The sequence below is a fragment of the Halictus rubicundus genome, chromosome 4, assembly GCF_050948215.1.
Source record: "Halictus rubicundus isolate RS-2024b chromosome 4, iyHalRubi1_principal, whole genome shotgun sequence".
NCBI lineage: Eukaryota > Metazoa > Arthropoda > Insecta > Hymenoptera > Halictidae > Halictus > Halictus rubicundus.
The window spans coordinates 4,502,083-4,528,060 of NC_135152.1; the positions used below are offsets into that span (position 1 = coordinate 4,502,083).

General features: G+C 39.7%; 4 protein-coding genes across 6 annotated transcripts in view; 2 read left to right on the top strand and 2 right to left on the bottom strand.

Moving 5' to 3' along the window:
* The window catches only part of LOC143353246 (uncharacterized), an 82,407-nt gene extending 75,622 nt beyond the window's left edge, over positions 1-6,785 (top strand). Inside the window, exon 7 of the mRNA XM_076786412.1 lies at positions 460-6,785. Within this exon, the coding sequence (XP_076642527.1) occupies positions 460-558 (99 nt within the window). The 3' untranslated portion in view covers positions 559-6,785. The remainder of the gene's footprint in view (positions 1-459) is intronic.
* A 1,121-nt stretch (positions 6,786-7,906) lies between these two features.
* Positions 7,907-15,148, bottom strand: LOC143353243 (uncharacterized). 3 transcript variants are annotated; one of them, XM_076786405.1, is made up of 14 exons: positions 15,010-15,148; positions 14,691-14,761; positions 14,475-14,613; positions 14,218-14,395; positions 13,851-14,147; positions 13,507-13,764; positions 10,449-13,142; positions 10,268-10,382; positions 9,644-9,848; positions 9,382-9,565; positions 9,123-9,281; positions 8,902-9,054; positions 8,693-8,785; positions 7,907-8,611 (listed from the first exon to the last, which is right to left on the bottom strand). In XM_076786405.1, the coding sequence occupies exons 1-14, from the start codon at positions 15,052-15,054 to the stop codon at positions 8,403-8,405; spliced, it is 4,800 nt and encodes a 1,599-aa protein (XP_076642520.1). In that variant the 5' UTR covers positions 15,055-15,148; the 3' UTR covers positions 7,907-8,402. The 3 variants fall into 3 exon arrangements, 2 of the variants coding, with proteins under 2 accessions (XP_076642520.1, XP_076642521.1); XM_076786406.1 differs by lacking the exon at positions 14,475-14,613 and having other exon boundaries at positions 15,010-15,025; XR_013082094.1 differs by lacking the exons at positions 7,907-8,611; positions 8,693-8,785 and having other exon boundaries at positions 8,916-9,054; positions 9,382-9,429; positions 9,497-9,565.
* Positions 15,149-15,540: 392 nt separating this feature from the next.
* Prtp (thioredoxin domain-containing protein pretaporter) lies at positions 15,541-18,053 on the top strand. The gene is made up of 5 exons (XM_076786418.1): positions 15,541-16,045; positions 16,506-16,652; positions 16,754-16,862; positions 16,943-17,233; positions 17,309-18,053. The coding sequence occupies exons 1-5, from the start codon at positions 15,858-15,860 to the stop codon at positions 17,768-17,770; spliced, it is 1,197 nt and encodes a 398-aa protein (XP_076642533.1). The 5' UTR covers positions 15,541-15,857; the 3' UTR covers positions 17,771-18,053.
* Positions 18,054-18,193: 140 nt separating this feature from the next.
* Tektin-a (Tektin A) lies at positions 18,194-25,978 on the bottom strand. Its single transcript, XM_076786417.1, has 7 exons — positions 25,322-25,978; positions 21,457-21,734; positions 20,732-21,041; positions 20,439-20,653; positions 19,764-19,986; positions 19,538-19,692; positions 18,194-18,967 (listed from the first exon to the last, which is right to left on the bottom strand). The coding sequence occupies exons 1-7, from the start codon at positions 25,382-25,384 to the stop codon at positions 18,754-18,756; spliced, it is 1,458 nt and encodes a 485-aa protein (XP_076642532.1). The 5' UTR covers positions 25,385-25,978; the 3' UTR covers positions 18,194-18,753.

Genomic DNA, 25,978 nt, shown 5'->3' on the forward strand with positions numbered 1-25,978 from the left:
AATAAATTCCGGGCTCATTTTGAAGCTTGAACCCAGTACTTTCCCACGCTGTAATCCTTTTATGTTTTATATAGTTTTGTACAAAATAACAGAGGGAGAATTGAAGTCATGCTTTTTTATCAAAAATGGTACCAATTGAAACATTTCTAAAATCATTGAAAAATTTTTTTGATGCCCGTATGCGGCATAGATTTGAATGAACATCATCAGTTTTCCAGTACCTCCTAAAACAATCTCAGGAAAAAAATTAATGCACGTGTGCAAGAGCAGAGGCTTCAAGCTCTAAAATGAGATCAAACTTATCGCTGTACGACTGTCTTTTATCAAGTTATAGCAGTTCAAACATTCGCGACTTCTCGAAAATCTAGTGATACATTTTGACGGTTGAGCTTCTGTGTCGTTGAATGACGGTCGAGTCCCGAGTAAAGGCAACACGAGCACCATTCGATCTGTTCCCAGGCGGCGATCGAGCAAACGAGAATGCCCGGATGGAACAGCCCGGAAGCGGAGTCGATGAGAATGGCGTCGATCAGCGAGGGCAAGCATTCGAATCAATAATAGCCAATCTGGTGCCTAATTCCAAACGACACGGACCGACGGCGTCTGGGCGTAGATCATCCTAGATCATCATCGTCATCATCGTGTAGGAGAGAGAGAGAGAGAAAGAGAGGGAGAGAGAGCGAGAGAAAGACAGAGGGACGCGTCCACGGAACGAATCGACCGCTTTCGCCCGTCTCCAATGCTTTCTGTCTCCGTCCATGGACTACGTTTACGGGCAAGACGCGTTTCCCTCGATTCTTCTTGAACCGATCTCTCCTCTCTCGCGAGAAAACCTTGCAAGAAGACGGATCGACTGATCGGCAAGCTTAACCATCCCCTAAATCGTCTGAAAGACAACGAGTTAGGGGATCCGATTGCGGAAGAGATCGAAGAGGAATCGCGCAGGACTCCAAATGGAAGTAGCTTAAACTTTAAATAGAGCTGGACCTTTCGGAAGAACAAAGAACGAGGACAAGAAAGGGAGGCTTTAAAAATAAAAGCCCCGGATACTCGTCTAGAGAGAGAGAGAGAGAGAGAGAGAGAGAGGAAGGGAGGAGAGCGAGAGAATGTACACACCCTAATGATTGTTTCTATCTGCACGGAAAGTGAAATAGTTTTTGGATCAGACAATAATAACAATCGAAGAAACAAGAGAGAAATCCAACAACAACTGCAACCAGCTAGCGACGAGAAGAAATCTACGAGTTCTGTTCTCCCGGCTTCTTCGAGAAGAAGCGTTTTCCAGTGGATATCAGCGTTACGACATTATTTTCACTTTCTGTCGTCGTTTCTTCTCTTCTCTCCGCGCTTACCGCGCGATTTTCTCCTTCTTCTCGATCTGTCGATCGGTTCGGCGAGAAGTTCCTCTTTGCGAACACACCAGAGAAGAGAGATAGAAAAGAGAAGCGATCTTCGGAGATTCCTCGAAAAATGCTCGTGTTCCGGCTTTGTTCTTTCTGTTCGTCTCGGTTCGTCGGTTCCTAGGCAGACGATAGCGTGTTTCTGCGCTGGTAGTGCGACTGTGTAAGAAGGACTGTATGCGTGTGTGTATGTGTGTGTCTGTCTGTCTGTATGTCTACTGTCTACGTTTGTTGTGTATGTATCTGCGTGCGTGAGTTTGTGGGTGGGACTCCCGGCTGTCCGCTCGATAGACGATTATTTATTTATTCGGAAGCTCGTCTCGGGCGCGGGAATAATCGGAGGATCACGGCGCAACCATCGGAACGTTGTGTGCATCGTCTATGTGTGTTGTATGCACGTGTGTATGTGTCGTGTCGTCCCGTCGCGAAACGATTGGTGCTCATGAAATGTCGTTTTCTCGATCCATCGACGTGTCCTCGTTTTATTCGGATCGCTCCACGCTATATCTAAGACAACGCCAAAGAGAATCCAAAACGAACCGTGTAACCGTGTATCTTAATAGTTTATCCGGAACGTGTAAAGAACACGCGCGTCGTCCGCGTCCTCGACGAAGGATCGATCTGCGGGACTGCGGGAAAAATGGTGCGCAAAGGAATATATATACATATATATATATACCATGGGAAAAAAAAGAAACAAGTTGATTCAGTCGCGTAACGTCTCCAAAACGCTCGACGATTGAGAAAAACGATGTTCCATTTACCGGGACACGCGCCCCGATGCGGGACGCGGCGCGCAGAAAAAGTATTCGCTTCTTAGTACACTATTGAGAACAGTAAAATCGCTACTGTGTACTCTATTCTTCACAAAAACAGACTTAAGATATGGACGATCTCGATGAATATGTCCATTCTATCTGTATAAATTGTACGTTGTGTGCCCGAAGCAAAGGTAGACAGATTTTGTGATCATTAACATGGACTTTTAGGAGTCTCCTTTTACACAAGATCAACTAAAATTGACGCTAAAACTATCAAATAGGTTGAAAGACTGGTTCCAGATTTTTTATTTCACAGTCACCGAGATTATATACTGGGAACACGATTGAATAAGTTTATTTGGTTCAAAATCGTTGTATACATACAGTCTAGTTATTTTTATAGGACAATGTAAATCAGTTAATTTTTATATATTCAATGGTTCTGACGTTTATTCTCTATAACTCATTTTTTTTCCGACCATGATCAGAAAGAGTATATCTCTTGAAAAGAGATAAATTGTATAAATTTATTTATTCAGACATATCAAAAATCAAATTAATGCAGTCCAGTTATTTTTGTAAGACAGTTTCAACCAGTTGATTTTTACTGTTTTGATAATTCCTCGTCGATTCTCTATGGTTCTATTTTTCCATTAAGAAATATGTATCTAGAAGAGTGGTTAGAAAACACATACTAAAAATTAAATAAATGCAGTCTAGTTATTTTTACGAGGCAGTATAAATCAGTTAATTTATATTGTTCGGTAATTCTCTGTCAATCATCTATAATTCGATTTTTCCAAGCCTGTGCAAGAAGTATGATTTTGAAGAGGGATTGGAAAACGTGATTATAGCTGACACACCTGTAGAATCGTGATAAACAAATTCTTTAGCTAGAAAGAAGCAGAGGAACATTGAAATGTCGTGTTGAATTCTAGCGAAGGAACGAGAACAGACTTTTAAAAAATGAAATAACAGATGTGCGACTACACGAATCGTTATAAAAGCAACCCCTTCATTCAGTCTTTTAATAGACCCTAAAGTGGATGGTGTTAGGCGCCGCCATTTTTCTTGGTACATTTTCTTCGTCCAAAATTGTATATACCACATAAATTCAAGCAGTCGAAATTGTCTAAACAATTGAGATAAATTCCGCAAGATCGTCTAAGATATTCTAAAAAAAGTTCCAAAAGATTGTCCAAGGTATTCTACCAAATTCCTAGACATTCTGAAAAGTTCCGAGAAGTAACATGCGCGATTTAATTGCCAGTGTCCGTCAGCGAGTACTTTTTCCGTTCGCCGTGTCAAGTCCTCCGATTACTGTTCAGCGTGGAGTCTCCGAGGATCTGCGAGGATTTTCGAGGCTGTCCGAATCCGGAGAACGGCGAGATTCTGTAAAGATCAGCGGACAGCATCGTGCATTTCGGTGAGTAGGATGAATAGAAGAAACCGGGCCCCGCGTCTTTGGCCGAGAGGTTCACCTCCTGCCGCCCCCACCCCCCATGTAAATAGTAAATTATCCGTACGTGCAGAGGGCCAGCCGATCTGACTCGTTTCGAACCCCTAGGTAATTTATCTGAGCCTCGTATGCAAGAATCGCCGTTTGTAGCGGAGAAACTACAATCAATGACGCTTCGATTAAGCCAGCCCCCTTGGACCCCCGAGTGACTACCCCCCAGTACCCCTCAGTGTGACGACAAATAAATTTCCACGGGGAGAGAGACGAGTCGGTTGGATGACAGGGGTCGCGTGAGAGATTGCCGGGTCGCGTGCACCACCGAAAATAACCGTGGTTTTCGAGAGAATGAGAGAGAGAGAGAGAAGGAAAGAGAGTATGAGAGAGAGAGAGAGAGAGAGAGAGAGAGAGAGAGAGAGAGAGAAAACGAGAGAGGCGAACCGAAAACAAAACGTTCCGCCGCCGAAGGCGACGCCGTCCCGAGGAGTGTTGCGCGAAAGATGCACGATATTTTTTTCGTCGTTCGTACCTAACGCTCTCCGCGCAGAGAGAAGGAGAGAGAGAAAGAGAGAGAGAGTTCAGGAGAGAGGTCTATCCGTGTAGAACGGTGACTTGTATATTTGTAGATACTGCGGAGTGAGGAGAAGCTTCCAAACGCTAGATCGTCTGCTCTTCTTGTGTCTTAACGGGTCGCGATCAGTCAGCCCCCTCGCACCCCCATGCTTTCTATCCCCCTTTGAAGTTCTCAGCCAAAGGGTTGAAAACTCTGTAAGTCCTCCTTGACTAGGGAGAAATGGATCAGGGGAGCGGAACGGAAGAGACAAGAATTGGAGACGAAGTTTAGGTCGCGATCAGTGGAGGAGGCCTAACAGAGAAGTTGTGTTTCTCGGGGATGCCCGATATTAATTTATAAATAGTCCTAATTAACGTGGAGAAACGGCGTTATTCTAATTTAATTTTCCTCCCCCTTGTACACGCAACATAACATACAGAAACACACACACATACACGATACACATAGACACACACACAGACACGAAGACAGCAGTCCAGCGCCCTCCCCAGAATCGTACGTCTCATACTTTGTACTTGGTTCCTAATTTATTCTTATTTTCTCGTAATTAATTAATTATCACGATTTAATTATTCTTACTAATTCACGGTCATTAGTTAGGATCGTTCAATTATTCTTTTTTTTTTCTTCTTTCCTCTTAATTATTACCTATCGATCAGAACTCGATTAATCAGTTATTCCTAATAAATTAGCTCTCGCGTATTTTGGTTAACGATACGTTTTTTTAAGAACACAATCTATTATTTATGAGGAGAGAGACGAAACGAGGAAGGTGAACGGAGGCGGCGAGGATCGCGAGACGATCGAAAAAGCTAGACGGTCCTGATAAAATCGGAACGCCATTTTTGTAAAATCCTTTGTCAATCGTTATGTAATTCAAAAGTAGTGACATCTTAGGATTCCAAAATTGTTTCGAGGTTGAATCAGCCGGAAGATTGCGACACCTGATCCACGATTCGTTGAACGAAGTGTTGGGGGATCACACCCCACAGATCACCATCGATCCCTCTAGCTCCTAGAGCTGTCATCCAGGAATCTTCAGTGATCTTCCAAAAACCTCGGACCCGCGACTAAAATATGAGTGATCCAGGAAGATCGCTCGGTGGACCGGCACTAGCGTAGATCGCAGCGTGACCTAGTCGCGATCGAGCGATCGCTCAAGACGCGTGGATCCTCCAGGATCCGATTTCCCCGTGATTTCCATATCGGAAGCGAGCAATTAACACGAATTGTTCGCTCGTTTATTTTTTCCATAGCGTTTGGCATTTTCATTTCCCCACGGGGAATGTGTTGAAAAAACAGGACTCCATTGCCTGGATCTAGAACGATCGCTCGAACTCTCCGCGATCCAGCGATCGTTTGAAGCGTGCAGACAGAGTGGTGGCATTTTAGTACATCAGACAGCGCCGTGGCCGTGTGATCGCACGGATCTAAGTGATCAAGGGAACCCGGAAACGAGGAAAAAAGAAAAAGAGGGAGAGAGAAGGGGGTAGACGGGTGGTTTCGAACCGGAAAAGCGTATTTAGGACGAAAGAAATATCGGACAATTTTCTTTGGGTCAGTTGAGCGCCTGTCCTCGAAGTAGCAAGCTTAGGGGATCGATCGGCGAGGATTCTCGGGGCGACCGGAACTTCGAAATTCGCGGTTGACCTTGATCGTAGCTCTCGTTCGATTTCCGGCTTACTTCTTCGCTTCCGGATCTCTCGGCGAACGAAATGGACACGTCACGAGTCTGTTTCTTCTGGATTTTTCTACTCCTCGTTTCCGCGACTCGCTTGCTCGCTCAGAGTGTTGTTGTTTAACAATGATTAACAAAAAAAAAAGAAAAAAAAGAAAAGAACTCTTCAGTTCTCCGTTTTAATTTCCGTACGGAGATCCGCACGCGTCTGGGGACACGCGTCGGATCTCCCAGAACGAAATTGTCTCGTTCCCAAAACGTGAATCGCGTGCGCTTTAAGCATGACGGCGGACGGTAGGTACCCCCGTCCGACATTACCAAATCCGTACTGTATCGCGCGGTATGCTGTTCGTTGTAAATGTACCAAAGACAATGTCGATTAACTGACAAATAATTTAGTTTATTTAAATGCAAAAGATGAGAGAGAGAGAGAGAGATAGGACGCGTAGCAGGTAAAAAGAGAGAAAGAGAAATGGTGAACCGTGCGAGAGTAATAGAAGATAAGAATGATAGATGCGAGAGAGAGAGAGAGAAAGAGAGAGAGAGAGAGTGAGGGGTTCAAACGTTCCCTATTCGTGGAAAATTGAAGAGGGAACGACCAAGAATTAAATGCGGGACATATATATTAATATACGAAAGTTATCTATCCAAAGGAAGCTGCTAAAGTGTCATTTAGCTAGACGAGATTGATCACTGGGATCCGCAATGTTGCATCAAAACATTGTTATTATTTTTGTAAAGAAACCATGTACATGTATTAACTTAGCGTGCGCTGCGTATGGAAGCTTACGATATGTTGATTATTATTATTATTGCTATTATTATTATTATCTATTTTTATTATTATTATTATCTATTATTATTATGATTATGATTATTATTATTATATTGAAAGGAATAAAAACTTGTAATCTTGTTTCCCGAAATGTTTAAATAGCATAAATATCGAGATCTTACACGTTACTACTTTTTATACTTCATTCGACGTTCCCCTACCCCTTGATCCTCCATTCTTCAGACACCACGGGAATGACTGTAATTTCAAATTAATTAGTGTAGTCAAAAATTCATTGAGTCAGCCTAGTTTTTACGTAGAACCAAAAATAATTTTCATTCTCGAAGTTTTGTCGGCGCAGGATATTTGATAATTGAACAATTGGTTCATCTAATCCACATTGTCAACTATTATTGCCAGTCTCGATATTTATTATTGGTTGGTACCTATTCAATCATTTTTCCACATTAATCATGATTGCAAATTTAAACAATGATGTTTCTTACCGCCGTTCTTCCAGAGAACTTCCGGTAGCAATTTACCATTAGCATCTAGTAGGCTCTAAATTAAATGAATAAAAATCAATGAAATGTAACCAAGAAAAATCTGGAAATATAAAGCTTTCTAATTAAAGGACTTATTAATATTTGTCTAGTCTTTTAGTAGAAAATTGTCGCGTTTTAAAGTAGTAACAAAATTTACCTGAAAATGTTGAAGCAGCGTTAGTGCAATGAATTGGAATTCAAATTTCCCGCGGCGTAGTTGGGCTTCCTGTGGCGCGCTAATTCAAAAAATGCGCCTTCAGCATCCTGGCGGGAGTCGCTGAGCAACGTAAGTCCGTACACCTAATTACTATTTAATGTGCACTACCCCGATAATGAGTGCTATCCTGAGTACAGGTTAATGGTCTCGTTCATGCGATAGACCGGAATCTCATGAATATTCAGCCGTCGGTCTGACCAATGTCTTCTTTTACTGCATTTTTCAGGCAGAATCTTTCGGTTCAGGACATACAGCAGGAATTATACCGGGTAGTCCTTGTAAAACCAGCACAAATGAAAAATCAACACCACGTAATTATAATAATAATTACAACTTAAACCCCTTAAAACAAACAGTATTATCAGCAAAGGCAAATGGTGTAATTACATTTTGCTCTCTAAATAAAAAAATAATTTACCTCAAAATAGTGGATGTCGAAAATATTTTGAAAAATAATCCCTATTTAAACATTGATGGGTGCAAACGCAATAGTGTCGGTCTAGAAAACCAATTTTTCACTTTATTTGATGATAAAACAACGTTCCTAGACTTCTCGACATTTTTCTTGTGAAAATTATGAATTCATTGAAACTATAGCAGGCTCTCGACGTAAGAAACTTAAATGTTTCTGTTACACGACAAATATATCTTCTTTGGTTTACCAAAGTTGGTTAGTCCTTCGCGTGAACTAACATTCTGAGGATGACTCGATTGAAGCATGTACCTAACACGACGCACAAATTAATATGTACACAGTATGTTTGTTTTGTAATCTTACAAAGAGAGAGTATTATACTATACACCGGTAGATTATTAACGATGCTGGCACTAAAAACATGTATCATTAGTACATCTTGAGTCTTACTGGGGATTAGAAACGAAGAAGCAATTTATCAATGAACGATTAACGTGAAATAATCAACGAGAATGTATGTACATAAATAATTTGCTAAATAAATATCACATGATTCGTGCTGGTGGCGGCGGAGGTCCACGTCATGTTTTTCTTTTCTTGTAACGGCGAATGTACCCCGACCACAGAGCTGGTCCACGTAGATGGTACAGTCCATAGATCTGATCCACGGTTCGATCACGAAGGGGTAGATTAGGAGTCCACTTGAGCACACGCGGCATCACCACGTCGAATTTGTGCCTCGACAAACTCATTAACGCCGACATCACCCCCTCTTGTTGCTCGAACGACACTGATTGAAAGTGCAAATTCCCGATTAACATATTCTCGACAACCTGCAATCTGGGTTAAGCGATTTCAATAAAAAGCGTACCTGCATCGGAATCGCATAGGTCGCTTAGTTGCTCCACGATATCGCCCACTGCCTTGTCTTCATCTCCTATTGGGAATGGGCGCAATAGAGTACCTGCAATTATAGCAAAAAAGAATTAAATATCAATTAATATAAACATTGAAAGTTCTCTATGTTAGAGATGTGCGAGAATCACACACATCTGATAATAGTGAGTGAAAGTTAATTACCGAGAAGGCAGAACGCTTTGTACCCGCTGTGGCATTTATTATTGACTATCATGGGCAACAAGAAACCCTTAATGATATTTTTGTACGTCCACGCCGTGCCCTCCTTCTTCGCTAAGAGCGTGATGGCGGCCATTACTTCGCCCTGACATTTTTCTACAACGAGAACAATTAATATCGAATCGCAATTACATTGAAGTAATTTATTTTAGTGTTTCACTTACCTTGGAAAGCTTTCAACAAGTCGATTGCGATATCCTTAGACAATGTTCCTAATGGATACTTGTAGTATATCCTTACCAAGCTTTTTAATGCGCTCAACTTAGGATAGTCGGAAGCGCTCATCGACAGGATAAGATGCGCGATACATTTCGGCAAATAGTCTGCAGATTATATCCAGTAATATAACAGAAATTCACATAAAACTAGAACTACCCGATTATTGAATAAATTCATTCCTTTATATTCATATCTGTTACGTACCTTTAGTGATATCGTTAGATGGCAATACCTCTGGCCAAGAAGTGAATACTGTGTACAAAACAATGGTTGCATTAAGTCCTAAACAATAAAGCGCATCGCAACAGAATATCCTTACTCTTTGTCTGTCTTTCTGAACGCGTGCTAGAACCGTGTACATCCTAGCAAGCGACTCCACAATGTATTTCTACGAATAAAAATAGATGATTGTTGAATTCGTATTATCGAATTTTGAATAGAGTCAATTACTATCATTTCAACCTACATATAGTTTCTGGTTAAATTGAAATATTTTATACTCAATGCCACTTTGAACTAGTTCAATGATCATCGGAAATTCTTTCTCTAAGTCAACCAATAGCGTCGTGATCCTTTGCTGCGATTTCGTCATCAAAGGCGCGGGCGGTGTATGAGTTTTGTCTAAGATCTGTTCGCACTCTTCTTCAGTACTTAAAAAGTCTACGATATTTCTAAAATCGGATAACATCGATTACAGACCGCTTGACAAAATGATAAATACATGGTGTCCCATTAACTCTGTTACAAGACGATATTTCTGCTGTTTATTATGCTACGCAAAATGTGAAAAGCAGGGTACATATTTAGGAATAATTTTTTCCTCAATGTCACTTTTTTCGATTTTTCAAAGTCAACGATGCTTTTTTGTATGTAACTACATATCTTCATTACTATAACGTGAGAGCTAAGGTCAAGACGAAACCAACGACATACCGAACCAAAAATTTGCAAACTATTAGGACTTGATGTGAATTATGAAATAGCTACAACAGAGAGATTTGCGTAGAAAAATTGATAAAAATAGCGGAGATATCGCCTTGTAACACAGTTAGTGGGACAACCTGTACAACAACCGCATTTTGATACTCACTTTGCTATGATTCGATGCGTGCACGCGGTTTTCAATTTCTCAAACACGTCCCGATGCACATCACTCTCCCATTCGCTATCTACGAGCCTCTGCAGCTGTTTCGTTACAAACATATCTGAAATAGAGCACATTTCATAAATCATTTCTTCTTTAAATAACTAATTAAACTTAGCGATATTACCTGTTGCCGCACGGATATTTTCAAAACGTTCACTTTGCCTCTCACAGTGTCTATTCTTAAATGAATTCTTATCATTTAATTGTTCCAGAATCTCAACCGGAACATACGAATTCAATTTGATGTCCCTATAGTAGTACATTTCCTTTGCTCTGTATTCTCTAACTGTCTGAGGACCCTTAGAATCGAATGGCTTATTATTTTCTACAACTTCTTCGACCCTACAGAGATTATCACTATCCTGGCAAGACAGTGATATTAAACTTTCATTTAACCTATCGTTTGCTATCGCCCATTCTTTGAGCTGATTACTTCCATCAATTCTCAACTCGTCATTAGACTCGTTTTCAATATTATCAGTCTCAACTGATCTTATGCAAGTTGGAAAATTAATTTCAAGTCCCTTTCTTGTTTGTTCAGATTGCTCAATTGATGCAGAGATATGATTTGTGGTATTGTCAGTTTCGGTAACTGATTTTTTTCGAGCTGACAAATTATTTCCGAATCCTCTTCTTGATTGTTCCGATTGCTCGCTTAATGTAGAAATATCGTTTGTAGTATTGTCAGTCTCAACAACTGGCCCATTATTAGTTAGCAAATTAATTTCGAGTCCCTTTCTTCTTTGCTCAGATTGTTCTAATGCAGAGATATTGTTTGTAGCATTGCCAATCTCAGTAACTGATTTTTTACGAGCTGACGAATTAATTTCGAGTCCTTTTCTTGATTGCTCAGATTGCTCAATTAATACAGAGATATCAAAAACGGGCTCGACGGGAATAATTTTCAGCTGTTCACTTCTGTCATCACCAGACATTTCATTGGGTGAATCAAGGCTCGAAATCAATGGGCCTATAACTTCTACAATCGTTACAGCTTCGTTGCTACTTCCATCTGCCAATTTCTCGCTATCCTCTTTTGTTACTGTCTGAACAGGTGTTTTTTGTGTCATGTTTGTCTCTTCCGCTATGCTAGTATCAGACTCAGTTCTGTCTGCAGTATTGGTCTGGGGTTTAACCTTTTTATCCTTAACATTTTTAACTAAAGAAGTCTTAGCCTGTGCGCAACTGTTCAAGGAAATATTTGCTTTTTTCGCGACCTTGGATACATGGGCTACTCTAGCCTTCTTCTTAGGAACATAATTCTCCTCAACAATTTCAGCCTCCTGTTCCTGCTGCTTCTTCTCTTCCTCCTGCTTCTTCTCTTCTTCCTGCTTCTTCTCTTCTTCCTGCTTCTTCTCTTCTTCCTGCTTCTTCTTTTCTTCTTCTTGTTGATTCTCACAGTACGCTGGTTCTTTCGCGATGTGCAGCTTCGGGAACGTCTGAATTTTTATAGGCTTCTTCAACTTCCGAAGTTTCCTCATTAATTCCAAACGATGCTTTGGTTCCTCAACCTCTCCAAACTTTCGCTTTCTCGTAACAGTGACGTTCTTAGAGGTAGACTCCGAAATTTCTGGCTCTTCGCTTGCATTCGGCGTTTCCGGCTCCTCTTGCAGAAACGATGGAAGTACCAAATTAGGTTTATCATCCTCATTCGTAGGGGATTTCTCAGTGGAGCGAGACCGATTCGATTTGAAGTTTCCAGCGAAGCTCGGCGCACTTTTCACGGTGGCCTTGCCTCTCGCATTTCTACGCGTCTTTCGAACGAAACACGAGTCCAAATCGGGCTCGTATTGTACTAGCTTGCTAGACTCAACCGAGTCTGAGAGTATCCCTGAGTCGGTCTCACCGCCCATCGATTTGCTACATTCGACTGAGTTCTTCACCCTATCTACAGTCTCCGGTTCGTCCACGTCCGTAGAATGAGCGGAAGAATGCGTTAATGGTTTTATAACATCGTTGCACGTTTCGTTCATTGTTTCCTCGCACGATGAATCTTTCGGTTCATTACTAACATCCTCATTAGTAAGAGAGGCATCGAACAAATTATCGTACGAGTTCGAATCCGAGTCGCTAGCCGGTTCTTCCAAATGTTCTGAGTTTTCTATCGAAACGTCGGATTTCTTAAGAAGCATAGAATGCTTGTGCTTGTGTTTCTTAGGCCTCTTTCTAGCAGAACTCTTCTCCGCTTTCTTCGAAACCGATTCTACTTTCCAAGAACTACCGCTGTACGCGCTTTGCAGTCTTTTCGTGGGTTTCAGTCGGGACAACTTCGACTTTTTCGGAGTCTCATCTCTAAGCTTGTGCACGACCACTGGCTCCTTCTCCTTCGGCTGGCACATGTCTGTCATCCTCCTACACAGCTCCATGAAATTGAATTGCATCGTGCTGTTCATGTCAAACATGTAAAGCGAATTAGGATGACTGTGCTGACAACAGCTGCTGCTCTTCTGCGATTTCAGCTTCTTCATTTTCTTTCGCAGCTTCTTCGCTAACGTGTCCACCTGGTCTTGCAGCTTAAAAATGACTGACTGCGAGGATGCGTCTAACGTCTTGCCCTCGTAGTGATCTGTTTGACTAGCTGTGGTTATGTTCGCCAATGGCACGCGGATCGGTGTTGATCTATCGCAAAAGGCGCTCTGACTCAACAAACCAGACGGTTGGGGGAAATTGTGACAATAATCTACATGGTTTAACGGCGTCGGTGCTGACAGATTCGGAGACGCAAATGCGGAACGGGCAATCTCCGTGTGGAAATTCTGCCGAGGAGTTTCTGGTAAGGCTATTAAATTGTCGGCTTTTCTGTATCCACTGGTCACGTCTGAAATTGTTGGAATTGTAATAGATTGTGTAAGATGTGGAATTTTATATGATTAGCAAAGTTGTGCGAGAATCCGAAAATGTCGGTTGAGATGGGTCGAGAATTTTATTCGGGATCTCCGGGTCGAGAATTTTATCGGAACTCCAGCGAATATTAGGGATTCTTAAGCGATGTTTCAGGTTCTCGAAAATTTTCAGAGTTACTCCCGAGATATTAGGGTTCTCGAATATACTCCGAAATCCCGAATGTTATCAGGAATCTCAATATATTTGACTCCCGAAATTTTCGAGAACCCCTCCCGATCCCAAATAAAATCCTTGACCCGACATTTTCGAAAATTCTGACACCTCTAGTGATTACTTACCTGGTAGTACTGGTGCAGGTTTTTTAAGAGGAGACGAGATCTTTTCTATTAATTTTGGACACGACTCCGTCATAATTTTGCAGATCTTATCAAATGGTGTGGGTTCTATATGGACCTCGCATTTGGCACAAAATATAGGATACATATCATTCTTTACACTATAAAATTCATCTGTCACTACACATTTATCTGAGACTTGTGACTTTTTCATTATTTCATCCTTGGTAAGTGTTGTAATTGTTCCAACGTTTGTTGTTTCTATAATGAAAAGGGAAAGTGAGTACTTGTAAGTACTTGAATCTGAGCATTACAAAAAATATAGTTGTATGACCCATTTAACTTACGATTGTTATAGGTGTTGGTAGCAACATTCTTAGTGATAATATTGTTGCTACACGTGTTGGTAGCGACATTCTTAATAATAATATTGTTGCTATTACTACATGTGTTGGTAACAACGTTTTTAGTGATAATATTGTTACTATTACTACATGTATTGGTAGCAACATCTCTAGTGATAATATTGTTACTACTATGACAGTCATTGTTCTCCGCAGGAGATTTTTTCTCCTTTTTTTTAATCTTTGTTTCGTGAGTCTTTCTTATCGTTTTTAATTCTGCCTCGAGTTCTTTGATTTTCACTGGAAAAGAAAAATCGCAAATAAATCGCAAAGCAACTTACATAATATTTCAATACATCGAAGTTCTTACTTTCAAAAGAGGATTTTTTCAAATCGCACTGCATCATTATATCGTTATTCTGACTTTCCACATCTTTTATCTTGCATATTAGTTGCTGTATATACTGCTGGTCAGCAGCAGCTTTTATTTTGTGGTCATTTACTTGCGTTGTCAGTATATCAATATTCTTTTTATACTCTGTATTTTGCTGAAAAATGCAAACATAAAATAAGTATTAGGGCTATCTCAAAAGGCAAAGGGAATGAAGACAACGAATTTTTACTAACAATTTCCAACTTGATAACTTTAGCCAATGTAGAATTGTAATTACAAGTGGCTTTCTTTGTCTGTTTAGTCACTGCATCCAAATCAGACTTCAAACGCTCACATTCCTTAAGTTTATCATTGTACTGTTTAATTACCTCGCTGCGAAGATGTATTTCATTACACGTCCTTATATAAATTACGAAATCATAAATGAAATATTTATTTCAATTACTTACTGAGTCTCGCAGATTCTCTTCTTCAATGTCAAATAATTCTGCGTTAAGTCTGTCGAATCGAGGTTATCATTCTGTAACAATATAAACATTTACATTCCCCCATAACTCCGAAATTACGGACATTCAGGACGAACTCAATAATATTTAGATAAACATCCGGGAATGGGTGAAAACAAAATAATTGTTATCGGGAGGACTGTAACGTAGTTTTATTGTAAATCGTTGTTAAACGTACAGGTAGTATAACCTCAAAGTAACCTAACAAGTCGGTGTTATTAAATTCAATTCGGAAAGGAAGCTTTAAGAACAAAACACTTACTTGAACGGTTTCGTTCAACAAGAACTCCGGAAAACTTAAATCCATATTTCCTCGAATGACAAGTAGTATTAAATATTTTAAAATTACTTATATTTTCAAACGCCGCCAGATAACACGTTTATCCGGCGTTCATTCTGATGTTTACGGTTCCGGTTGGGGAGACAAGTCCATGAGAATTATTCCCTAGAATTTTTTGCATTAAAAAACCTAGGACACTATCCTTAAAAATGGTTAAAAATAACGGTATCGGTACAGTAACTTTTACGCTAGATTTTGTAGATAATTGTGATAATTAGCAGGAAACAAGACCTGAAATATTTATTAAAAAGTGCAGTTTAGTAGTCTGAGAGTTGATAATTGTGACCAGAGAGTCAGTTACTTTTAAGGCAAATTTTGTAGATAATTAGCGGAGGGCAAAAAACTACTTTCAGGTCTAGAATGTTTATTGAAATATCTATTTTTCCAGTAAAATATCTTGGCGTCTGAAAACACCTTGGGGATTTTATACTAATATTTTGGTATCAGTGCGCGTCACCATATGGGGGGCGGAATCGGCGGTTTCGATCCATTTGTGTGGGAGGCTGAAAGACGAGTGCGAAGTGCAAAGAATAGTTCAATTAGACTTGCGTGGCAGTGAATAATTGTCTATTTCAGTAGGAACAGTGAAAACTTTGAAATCCCTGGGAACATATTTCGAAAGCATTCGAATCTCTGACGTTGTGATCCTGAGAATAAAGCAATCGCGATAACGCTCCGAATTTAAAAATCTTACACTTCTATTACCTGCAGCAATATAATATTTATACCGAATACTGAATTATTTTGTAAAATTTGCGCAATCTATCGCAATGACGAGACGCACGACGAGTATTGTCATGTTAACAAAACATATCCTAGTTTTTCTATTTCTGCTGAGTCAAGTCAACAGTGAACAGGATGAAGAGGCTGCTCAATACAACACTGTGCAATACAACAAAGACAATTTCGCGACTGAAATTAAGAAGAAAAATCATTTTGTTATGTTCTACGCGCCTTGGTACGTTCCTATCATATTTCACTCAATGTACAAGTAATCGAAAATAATATTATTCACGAAAGAAAATAATTTTCTTTGTTCATTGACATGGAGTGCAGGAACAAAGAAATGTCAGTCATATTCTGAGTTTTATTTTTTAACGCTAAATTGCGCAAATCTGTTGTATTAACATGTTGACTGCCGGATCATAATCCTAAAAATCTTCCACAAAATCAGAAGAATTTAATTAATGAAACCAAAACTGGAAAAACAAAATTTATCATACTAGTTTCTCCTTAAACTCTTCTACATCCTTCATATCCTAATCTATACCACTATAAAAATTAATGTAGTAGACTTTGTCAAATAATAGTGTCACCCGTATATGACCAACGTAGCATTCAATGCGTTAATGATAATAAAAATTTGTCATGCATTACTTATGCATCATTTTCACACGATAAACAATTCTTTTTTTCAGGTGTGGACATTGCCAAAGACTGGAACCAACTTGGGAGCAACTAGCCGAAATTTCAAATGAACAAGACAACAATGTACAAATTGTTAAGGTAGATTGCACCACTGATAGCAGTCTGTGTACCGAGCATGATGTCACTGGCTATCCTACGTACGTGTAACATTGATTTACTATGCCTTATTTTTACGTTAATATAAACCAAACAATCATACATATATAAAAAGTACATTTTAGTGCTGCTTATTTTGCAGGCTGAAATTCTTCAAAGCTGGAGAGTCCAAAGGCACTAAGTTCAGGGGTACGCGAGACTTGCCTTCTCTAATTTCCTTTGTGGTGGAACAAATAAACACTCCCTTTGGGGTAATTATTAATTTTATAATGTTCACGGTCTAATTATAATATACTCCATCCAAATGTTAATTATAATCATTCCAATTTAGAATGCACATGAAGTTCCATCCCCTCCAGATGCGGTAAATGGTCTGCTGGAATTAACAGAGGACACTTTCGACAAGCACATATCCTCTGGCTATCATTTCGTAAAGTTCTATGCACCGTGGTGTGGTCATTGTCAGAAATTAGCACCGACATGGGAGGAATTAGCTAACAGTTTACGTAACAGCGACCATGTTAGTATATCTAAAGTGGACTGCACCCAACATCGTAGTGTTTGCAGTCAGTTCGACATAAAGGGGTATCCAACCTTGCTTTGGATCGAAGATGGGAAGAAGGTGAAGCATGAATAATGCGATATAAATTTTCTATCGTTTTGAGGAGATTTCTAACTTAAATAAAATAATGTTCAGGTGGACAAATACGCGGGACAACGCACCCACGAAGAATTGAAGGCTTATGTGTCGAAGATGCTCGCTAAGAACAACGAACAGGTGGATGTCAAGACTGATAGCTCGGACAATACTATCCACGCTGTTCTCGGCTTAACTGGTGATAGTTTCAAGCACGGTATCGAAACGGGTGTCTCGTTTGTTAAATTTTTCGCGCCGTGGTGCGGCCACTGCAAGCGTTTAGCACCCATTTGGGAGGAACTGGGGAAAAAGTTCTTTGGCCAGGAGAACGTGGTCATCGCCAAAGTGGACTGCACGCTCGACGTCAGCAAAGATCTGTGCAATGAACAGGAGGTCGACGGTTTTCCTTCTCTGTACTTATACCGCGATGGGCAGAAGGTGTACGAATACAATGGTGGCCGCAATTTGGACGATCTCTACAATTTTGTATTAAACAATTTACGGCTGCACGACGAACTATGATTACGTATCTATCTTCTACTGAACTTAATTCCGCGACGGCGGCGATAACTTACACCGCCTCCTGGAATGTGTAACAATTAATTTAATTCTACGTACGAATACGTGCAACGCGTCTGACGAAGACAGAGCTACTGAGCTGTCCAGACCGTATATTTTTTTTTCATTTTTGTATAAAATATCAAAACGAAAATGTTATACAAAACTATTACACATAAATACTAAGGAGCGCTATATTTTTCGCGTGGTTAAATGGTGTACTTCCGAAATACATTTATAGAATCAACGTTAATCTCCATTGAATCTCGTGTTCCGTGTATTTATTCGACACGTTTCGTGCCACATCTTCGAAGATTTGATAGTCTGGTTTATTTAATCACTGTTGATATACAGGGCGTTCCTAAATTGGAGAACCATTGTACTCGATTGTTCAATCGATACTTGTCACATTGGAACTATAACTGCCATTGGAATTTTGTAATATACTTTTATTGAAGTCAGATTGCGTGTCATGTGGAGTGAAAACTTTTGGCAGTTGTTCAAACAAACGATACACTGTTTAATTTTTGTCGTTATCAACTTATCATTAACTGTGCCCACCGAAATATATTCTAATCAAGACCTCATACCTGAAAACAGCTTTTCAAACAAATGTAATTAAACATACTCGAACATTTTCATTCTGATGGTTGCTCGAGACTGTTTACTCTCCACAGGCAACGTAGAAATGTTACACTATAAACCTTTAGGCAAATACAAATTTTCACGAGTGAACGAAGACAAAATGCTAACTGAATATTTAAAAATATTTTTCTATGTCGAATTTTAATGTTTATCACACCGTCTTGTAATCGCATCTAAATAATATGTATGCGACAATAATTTTGGTGAGGCAATTTAGCAAAACCCTGCATATAGTGGACCAAATGATCGAGGGGCACGGAACGTGTTAATTAGCATGCTATAATAGGAGCATTGAAATACCATTAAAAACCGGACAGAGTCGTGGCCGAAGGGTAAAAAGATCGCAACAATTGGCCACGCTGCTTGTCTATGTACAATGTTTTCCGTTTCACGATAATCTCTCGTTCGAGGTCGCTTCTGACCTTGACCAGACCAGTCTGAGTCTCCTCGGCTCTCTTCAGCTCGGCCAGCATGGCGGAAGTCCTTTCGTTTAGCATCTTCACTTCCTCTATGAGCCTGAGCGAAACACGTACAGTTGCAATAATTACTTAAAGCCATCTGTATTCCATTCACTGTACGCTTTACTTTAATGAATAGACTGCGGATTTTATGCATTTATGGTAAAAATGTCTAGATCAAATGCAAAACTGAAAACATTTAGAGAATCTAAAAATTCTATTCTATTATTTTCAACTTATTAAAATGATTAAAAAAGGAAACGGATGTCTACGTGGTTCCTATATCTTGCAATTAATGTGGACAATTTTTATCTTGCATAAAGATCCAGAATCTATTCATTATATTCCAAGAAAATGGCTTGGGCAACTTTATTTAGCACGAAGTGTGTAGTAAGTGAGTATCTGGGTGCCTAGGTTGCTCACACAAGGTTTGAAAAATGAAGTTGATCTTCAGGAAAAGGGTTTGTTTACTGTAAAATGACTTCGGTAAAGAAAGCCTTTTTCGAGGAATGTTCTCGACTTTTAAAGGTGGAGGACTCAATTAGAGATAATTTTTAGAGGACTCGCTTAATATTTATGAAATATCAGCTACCATCGCAGAATATTCGCGTTGGTCCGCGATACTCACGCAAATTGGGGCGTATCGCGACAGTTCTCAATGTTCTGCCGCTGTAATCTCTCTGCCAATCGTGTTTGCGCAACTTTCATGGCGTAATCGAGCCCCCTCGCTGAATGACGAAGCTCCTCGATCGCTTTCTCGGTGTTCGCCAGCTCGTGCAAGCACTGGAAGCATTCGAAGTGCTGATCAAATTACGCGAAAACGATTAATCATTGTACTTTGCGACGAAACTCACGCGAAGCAGCTCCTTCTCCAGCTGCGAGCACACCTCCTCCGTGAGCTTAATCTTACCACCGAGGGCGAGATCCACGCGGTTCGATTGATCGCGTAGATCCTTTATGGAATTCGTGAAAATTGCGCCCAACGTGGACCTCAGGTTTGCCGATTTCTGTCTGGCCGCCTCTGCGTCGGTCAAACTTTCGCGCGTGTAATGCTCGTAGCTGGCTGGGGTCGATTGTCTGTCGACAGAAGTGTTGGTCGAGACCTTTTCACAAACACAATTTTTGCATTTTGTACACCGATTTACAATCTAATATTAATTTACGTGGAAGCGTGTGCGGTATTTTAACAATCATGGAATATATTGTATGATTTATCAAACCCTGACGGGCCGATTTCGTGTTTCTTTTTAGCTAGTAAGCTAGGCCCATAATATTATAAAAATATATGTTATTGTATTCGGGAGAGTCTACAGAATATTGTATATGTTCGCGCAGCTTCTGCAATTGACGTGGCAAAAATTCTTTGAAATGATGAAGATTTTCGGATTTGCGCATCGAAGTCTATGCGAATCGCGCAAGAAGGTCAATGTTGAAGATAAGTAGAATGACCTCGAATAGAGCCACACAGTGCCTCAATAACATTCGAGTTATCAGGACTCTAGTTACATTCTCAATGACTTGCTACACACTCTGCCGGGAACCTCGTAGCGCCAGGTCTCCACAGAATAACGGGGGAGTCATTTTTCAACTGCGCGCAGCCAGAGTCGATTTGATAAGTATCAGTCTTATCTGTCCAATCTACTTCCATTCTCGCCTTGGCTGCCATCAGCTCTGTCAATTGCATTTCTATCTGCTCGCGCGTCCTGCCGAGCAACTCCCGTATCTCCGAGCAGAGCGCTACCTCCTGCGACAATTGACAAACGTGTTCAATTCAACTATGATTTACTCCCCCCTTTCTTAGGTGACGTTATACGGCAACCACCTTAGTCAACTCCTCTTCGACCTCGTCGCGGATCAGATCAGACTCCAACCGTTTTGTGCGAAGTTGCATTAATTCACCGGCGATCGATTCCGGGACCGTGAGAACCGACAATGATTGCTTCACCCGTCGACGTTCCGCCTCCAGTAATTCAATTTCCTCGGTGATGTCCCGGTTCACGTGCTCCAGCTCGACTTTCCAACGATACACCTCGGCGGAGCGAATCTTCAAGTGATTCGTCGTCTCCAATTGCGTCTTGTCCGCCTGCCTGTACGATTGATCGACGCACCTTTTCGCGTTGCTTACTGCTAGCCTGCGACAAAGTCGGTTTACTCATTCGTTGCGCCAGGAAACAGCAAAATTCAGGTTTAAAGTCGAAATGCAACGTTTACTCCGATACCGCTCGGCTTGCAGATTTCGGCGAGCACTACGGAAGCACATAGGGCCTGTGAAAGCCCTAGTTTATGTACTCCATAAAACAGCAAGGCTTACGATTAAAATCGAAATGCAACGTTTACTCCGATATTGCTCGGCTTGCAGATTTGATCGAGCACTATGGAAATATATACATGTATTTGCCAGTCGTTTCTAGTATCAAAAGTGGCATAGCTAAATCGGTCCCGAGAGTGTACTAAATCTTCCACTATCAGGCCGAGCAATTTCTAGTGCTCGACGCCGAGCACTATGGTATTAAACGATGCACGAAAAGCGAAGGTATCTCTTCGTACTGCGCGTCTCGAATTTTCTCGTTGGATTGTTGGAAAAATTTGAGATTGTGGGCCCTCCATTGCGGCGCGCCGAATTTAGTCACAGAATATCGGTCAACGACCGGTCTCACGCCTGTTAAACCATCCTTCGGTGCGAAGGTTACTCTTCCGGTGGCCCATGGACCAAGAGCGTCCATCGACGCTTCCGGTTGCGCCGGAAGTTCGTCTCCCGGTTGAGGAAAATATGGGGCTGGTCTGTCGCCTGCGTCCTCCTTCGACGATTCCATCATGGGACAGGGCTGTGTAAAAATTGTTTACGGTTGAAAGATTCTTTGGAGCAACCAGCCTGAATGTCTCGGAGCATATTACTTAATAAATTTTCATTTTTGTTGCGTTCCGACAAGCAAGACCGAGAGAACAAAATCAAATGTTTGAGTTGAAGCGTTTTTCCGAATCGTAAAAGCTGTACGCATGATTTTTACCTAGAACGATTCTATAGACTCCCCCCGAATACATTGATGTCATTTATCACAACATTTGTAACGTTGCAAATATTGTGACGTAGCTTTTCCGCCCGTAACAGCGGAGTAACAGCGTTTGTAACTGACTTGCAAATTAGAATTTCACGCGCGGAGCAGACTAAATTTGACTAACAAAAAGTCTATGAGTAACAGAAAGGTGGGGGAAATAAATATGACTGTTGAGCTGGCATCCGAGCCAATCGCAATATTGTTGCGTCTAAGTAAAATTCGTAGGACTCGAACATCTGTGGTGAACGGTAAGTCGACGCAGCGATCCTCCTGTCATTATTTCGCGAGATTGCTAGGTGATTTTCACGCGAGAACGAAACGCTTTCCGTCTCGTTCTCTGTTTCCTACGTGCCGAGATGCTGATACTTTTCGCATCATCGTGCAATCTTCTCCTGTCTATTTCGAGGGTGCTTTGAGAGTTCCTAGGGTTTTCCCGTGAGCTAGGAGTATAGAAATTTTCCTCGTAGGAACCGTTGTCGAATGAAATGTTGCAAATAGGTATCCGGTCGATTACCTTTCCGACGCAAGCAAACGATTTTGATCGTGTGAGGCGACCCTATTTACCTTTGGTATCGGGAAATATCGCGACAGCCTGTTTCATACCTTCGCGAAAATTTCTGTTCTCGTTACGTTACCCCTTAATAAACATAGAACCGTGAATAGCGTGAAAAACCTTGAACCACTTCGCATAACGTCACCATCTGACGATACTCGAGTGTCCTATGTGCAAACAGTTTTTCGGATAAAAAAAAACTGTTTCGTGTCGCAGGACACTTTCCGGCCATGACCGTACGTAGAGCAGGGAGTTGCATGTGGCAACATTAACTTTTGCGACGACGAGTTTTAGCGACAAATTATGTAACATAGGAATGAGGGTTGAAATCATGGCGCTTTTCCTACTTGTTGTTTTATTAACTGTTCAAAACGATGTCCTCGAGACATTATTTCAAAAAGAGGGTAAAGTGACACATTCTAAAGATTTAAACATGTTTCAACCCAGTCAGCCAAACTTGCTTCGAGCTAATCTTGATCAATTTTTGTAATCGTACTTTGCGAGCAAAAGCTCACGAAGGTCATTTTGGAGTCAAAAGCATGCATTCAAAATGCCATGCCAAATGGAGAGCAAATTGAGACCAAACCTTGGCCTCCTTATGGGGTAAATTTCGGGCAAAATTGGAGGAAATCTTTCTGTAGGAGGGAAAACGGACTTCGAAATTAAATAATTTTAAGTTTTATTTATTTTTTAGGACTGAAGTATTTACAGATCTTAAAATTATAGTGTTTTCCCCCCTACAGCAAGATTTCCTCCGATTTTGCCCGATATTTACTCTTACTGCGACCGACCTGCGGTCTATAAGGAAGCCAAGGTTTGCTTTCCATTTGGCATGGAATTTTGGCTGTAAACTTTGCACTCAAATACCGCGCCTAATGCGGAAATAGATGGGTTGGAATTTGTAAACAAATTTTGGTGGCAAATTCAAAGCAAATCAAGAGCAAATTGTTTACTGGGGACAATGTCTAAAGAAAATCGTTCTACGCAAAAATCATTGGTGGCACGTTTAAACTAGGGCTGTTACTTTTCCGGAGCTTCGACACTTCGAAGCTTCGAAGGATTCGAAGGAACGAAGGGACCTTCGAAGGTGATGAAAATCGAAGGTTCGACACTTCCAACATTCGAATCTTCCATTCGTTTCCAGTTCACGGATAAAAGGAATAAATTTTCATAATTTGTTTCTATATTCACCATCTGAATTATTTCAATAATTTATTGTTAAGATAATATATTTATTATTTGAATTATCATTTCGATAGTTCATTGATGAAATAATTGTTTAAATAAATAAATTGTTACAATTTGTTTCTATATTCATTATTTGAATTGTTATTTCAATTATTTATTGTTAAAATAATGGTTTAAATGAATAAATTTTCAAATTTTGTTTCTACATACATTATGTGAATTATTTCAATATTTCATTGTTAAAATAATTATTTAAAGAATGTACAAGTATTTACATAATGAATATAGAAACACATTTCTATAGATTATAAAAATTTCCGTAGATTATAAATGTTTATACTCTATAGAAATGTATTCCTATATTAATTATGTAAATACGTGTACATTGTCTAAACAGTTATTTTGAACAATAAATTATTGAAATAATTCAAATAATGAATATAGAAACATATTGTGAAAATTTATTTATTTAATAAGTTATTTTAACAATAAATAATTAAAATAACAATTCAAATAATGAATATAGAAACAAATTGTAACAATTTATTTATTTAAACAATTATTTTATCAGTGAACTATCGAAATGATAATTCAAATAATAAATATATTATCTTAACAATAAATTATTGAAATAATTCAGATGGTGAATATAGAAACAAATTATGAAAATTTATTCCTTTTATCCGTTAACTGGAGACGAATCGAAGGTTCGATCCTTCGATTTTCATCACCTTCGAATTTTCTGCAATCGAAGCTTCGATATTCGAAGCTTCGAAGCTTCGAAATCTTCGACCTTCGAAGCAAAGTAACAGCCCTAGTTTAAACCAGAAGGAATTTTTAATGAAACCATAAAACATGCAGTTACTGAAGAGACATAACGGGTTGTCATGATCATAATGATTTGTTACACGTACGGCTCATATCGTCCGATAAACGTTATCTATGCACATAAATATAGCTAAACCGTACATTTGACTTTTCATCATATTTTGGCCTCGGACTCTCGTATTATCTTCTACACCATGTTACATAATTGCGGATCAACATGCAGTTAGAGGTGTAAGTCAATAAATCAAGACCAAAACAAATGCTGATATCGTTTTTCATAGGAAGCAGAATTCTATTTGTGACGAGTAAATATTGATATGAGGACTGACAACAATATTTTCAGTATAATACTATGCATCATAGTTCCCCAATATGTGTAGACACTACTTCCTCTAGATGGAAACTAAAACTAAATTTAAGGGAGAAGGGGATTCGAATTTTAGTTTTTAATTTCAATCTAATTTCTTTGACTTCAGAACTACATATCAAGATTTGTATTATAGGGAGAATCTGCCCCTTTTTAATTAAAAAATGTAGATTTGAATGTCCATTTAATAATATTTTAATGAAGACAATTTTGTCAAAGGGGTTGTGAGCCGAAAAAAATTAGGAAACCATGGTTTGTGCATGCATGCACTGTAATTGTACATTAATTTCTGTTTGAATGGTATCACTTCTGTTTACGACACGGGTCGTATTGAAAAACATGTTGTGTAACCAGTTAATTTCGCAAATTACTGTCGAGCCAACTAATGCATAACAATTGTTTAAAAATTAATTAATTTACCGCATCGCCGGTCCCATAATTCGGAGACTGTTGGGTCGTTGTAGAATCTTGATTAGTCTCCATATCAAATATTTCGTTGGATTGAGGGGGATTAATTTGAACAGGACGTTAACGACGTCTGCAGACTCGTAATCTTCTTGACCAGTTGCAGATTTATTTTTTCTGATACGTAATTCGATATCACATTCTCAATTCTTCTTTAAACAACGAAATTTTTCCATTTATTTACAGCGTCCGCTTCTTCAGGCACTGACACGCGATTTATCGATTTAATAAACTCCAGCGACTGAAGCTTTTATTTTGTTATCGGAGCTGTTGCTCTTTTATCAACGGTTCAATTAATTTAATAAAGGTTTCTTTCCAAAACCAATAAATAATTTCCTCATTTATGCTACATTTTCGCGGTTTATTAAAAATTAATTAAAAATTAAAATATATTTTAATATCAGGGGCTTAATTTTAATTTTAGGGGCTTCGTTAACTAAAGATTAAATTGCGGGTGTTTATATTTAATAACTCTATTATAGTACTAGTAGGGTAGAATGCTATTAATAAACATCCGCTTTATCAACCTATCAACGCATCGAAGAATCCCCAAATCTATCGTAACCTTATCTTGTATGAAGATGTGGCTTAATTTCATCAATAGAAATCGCA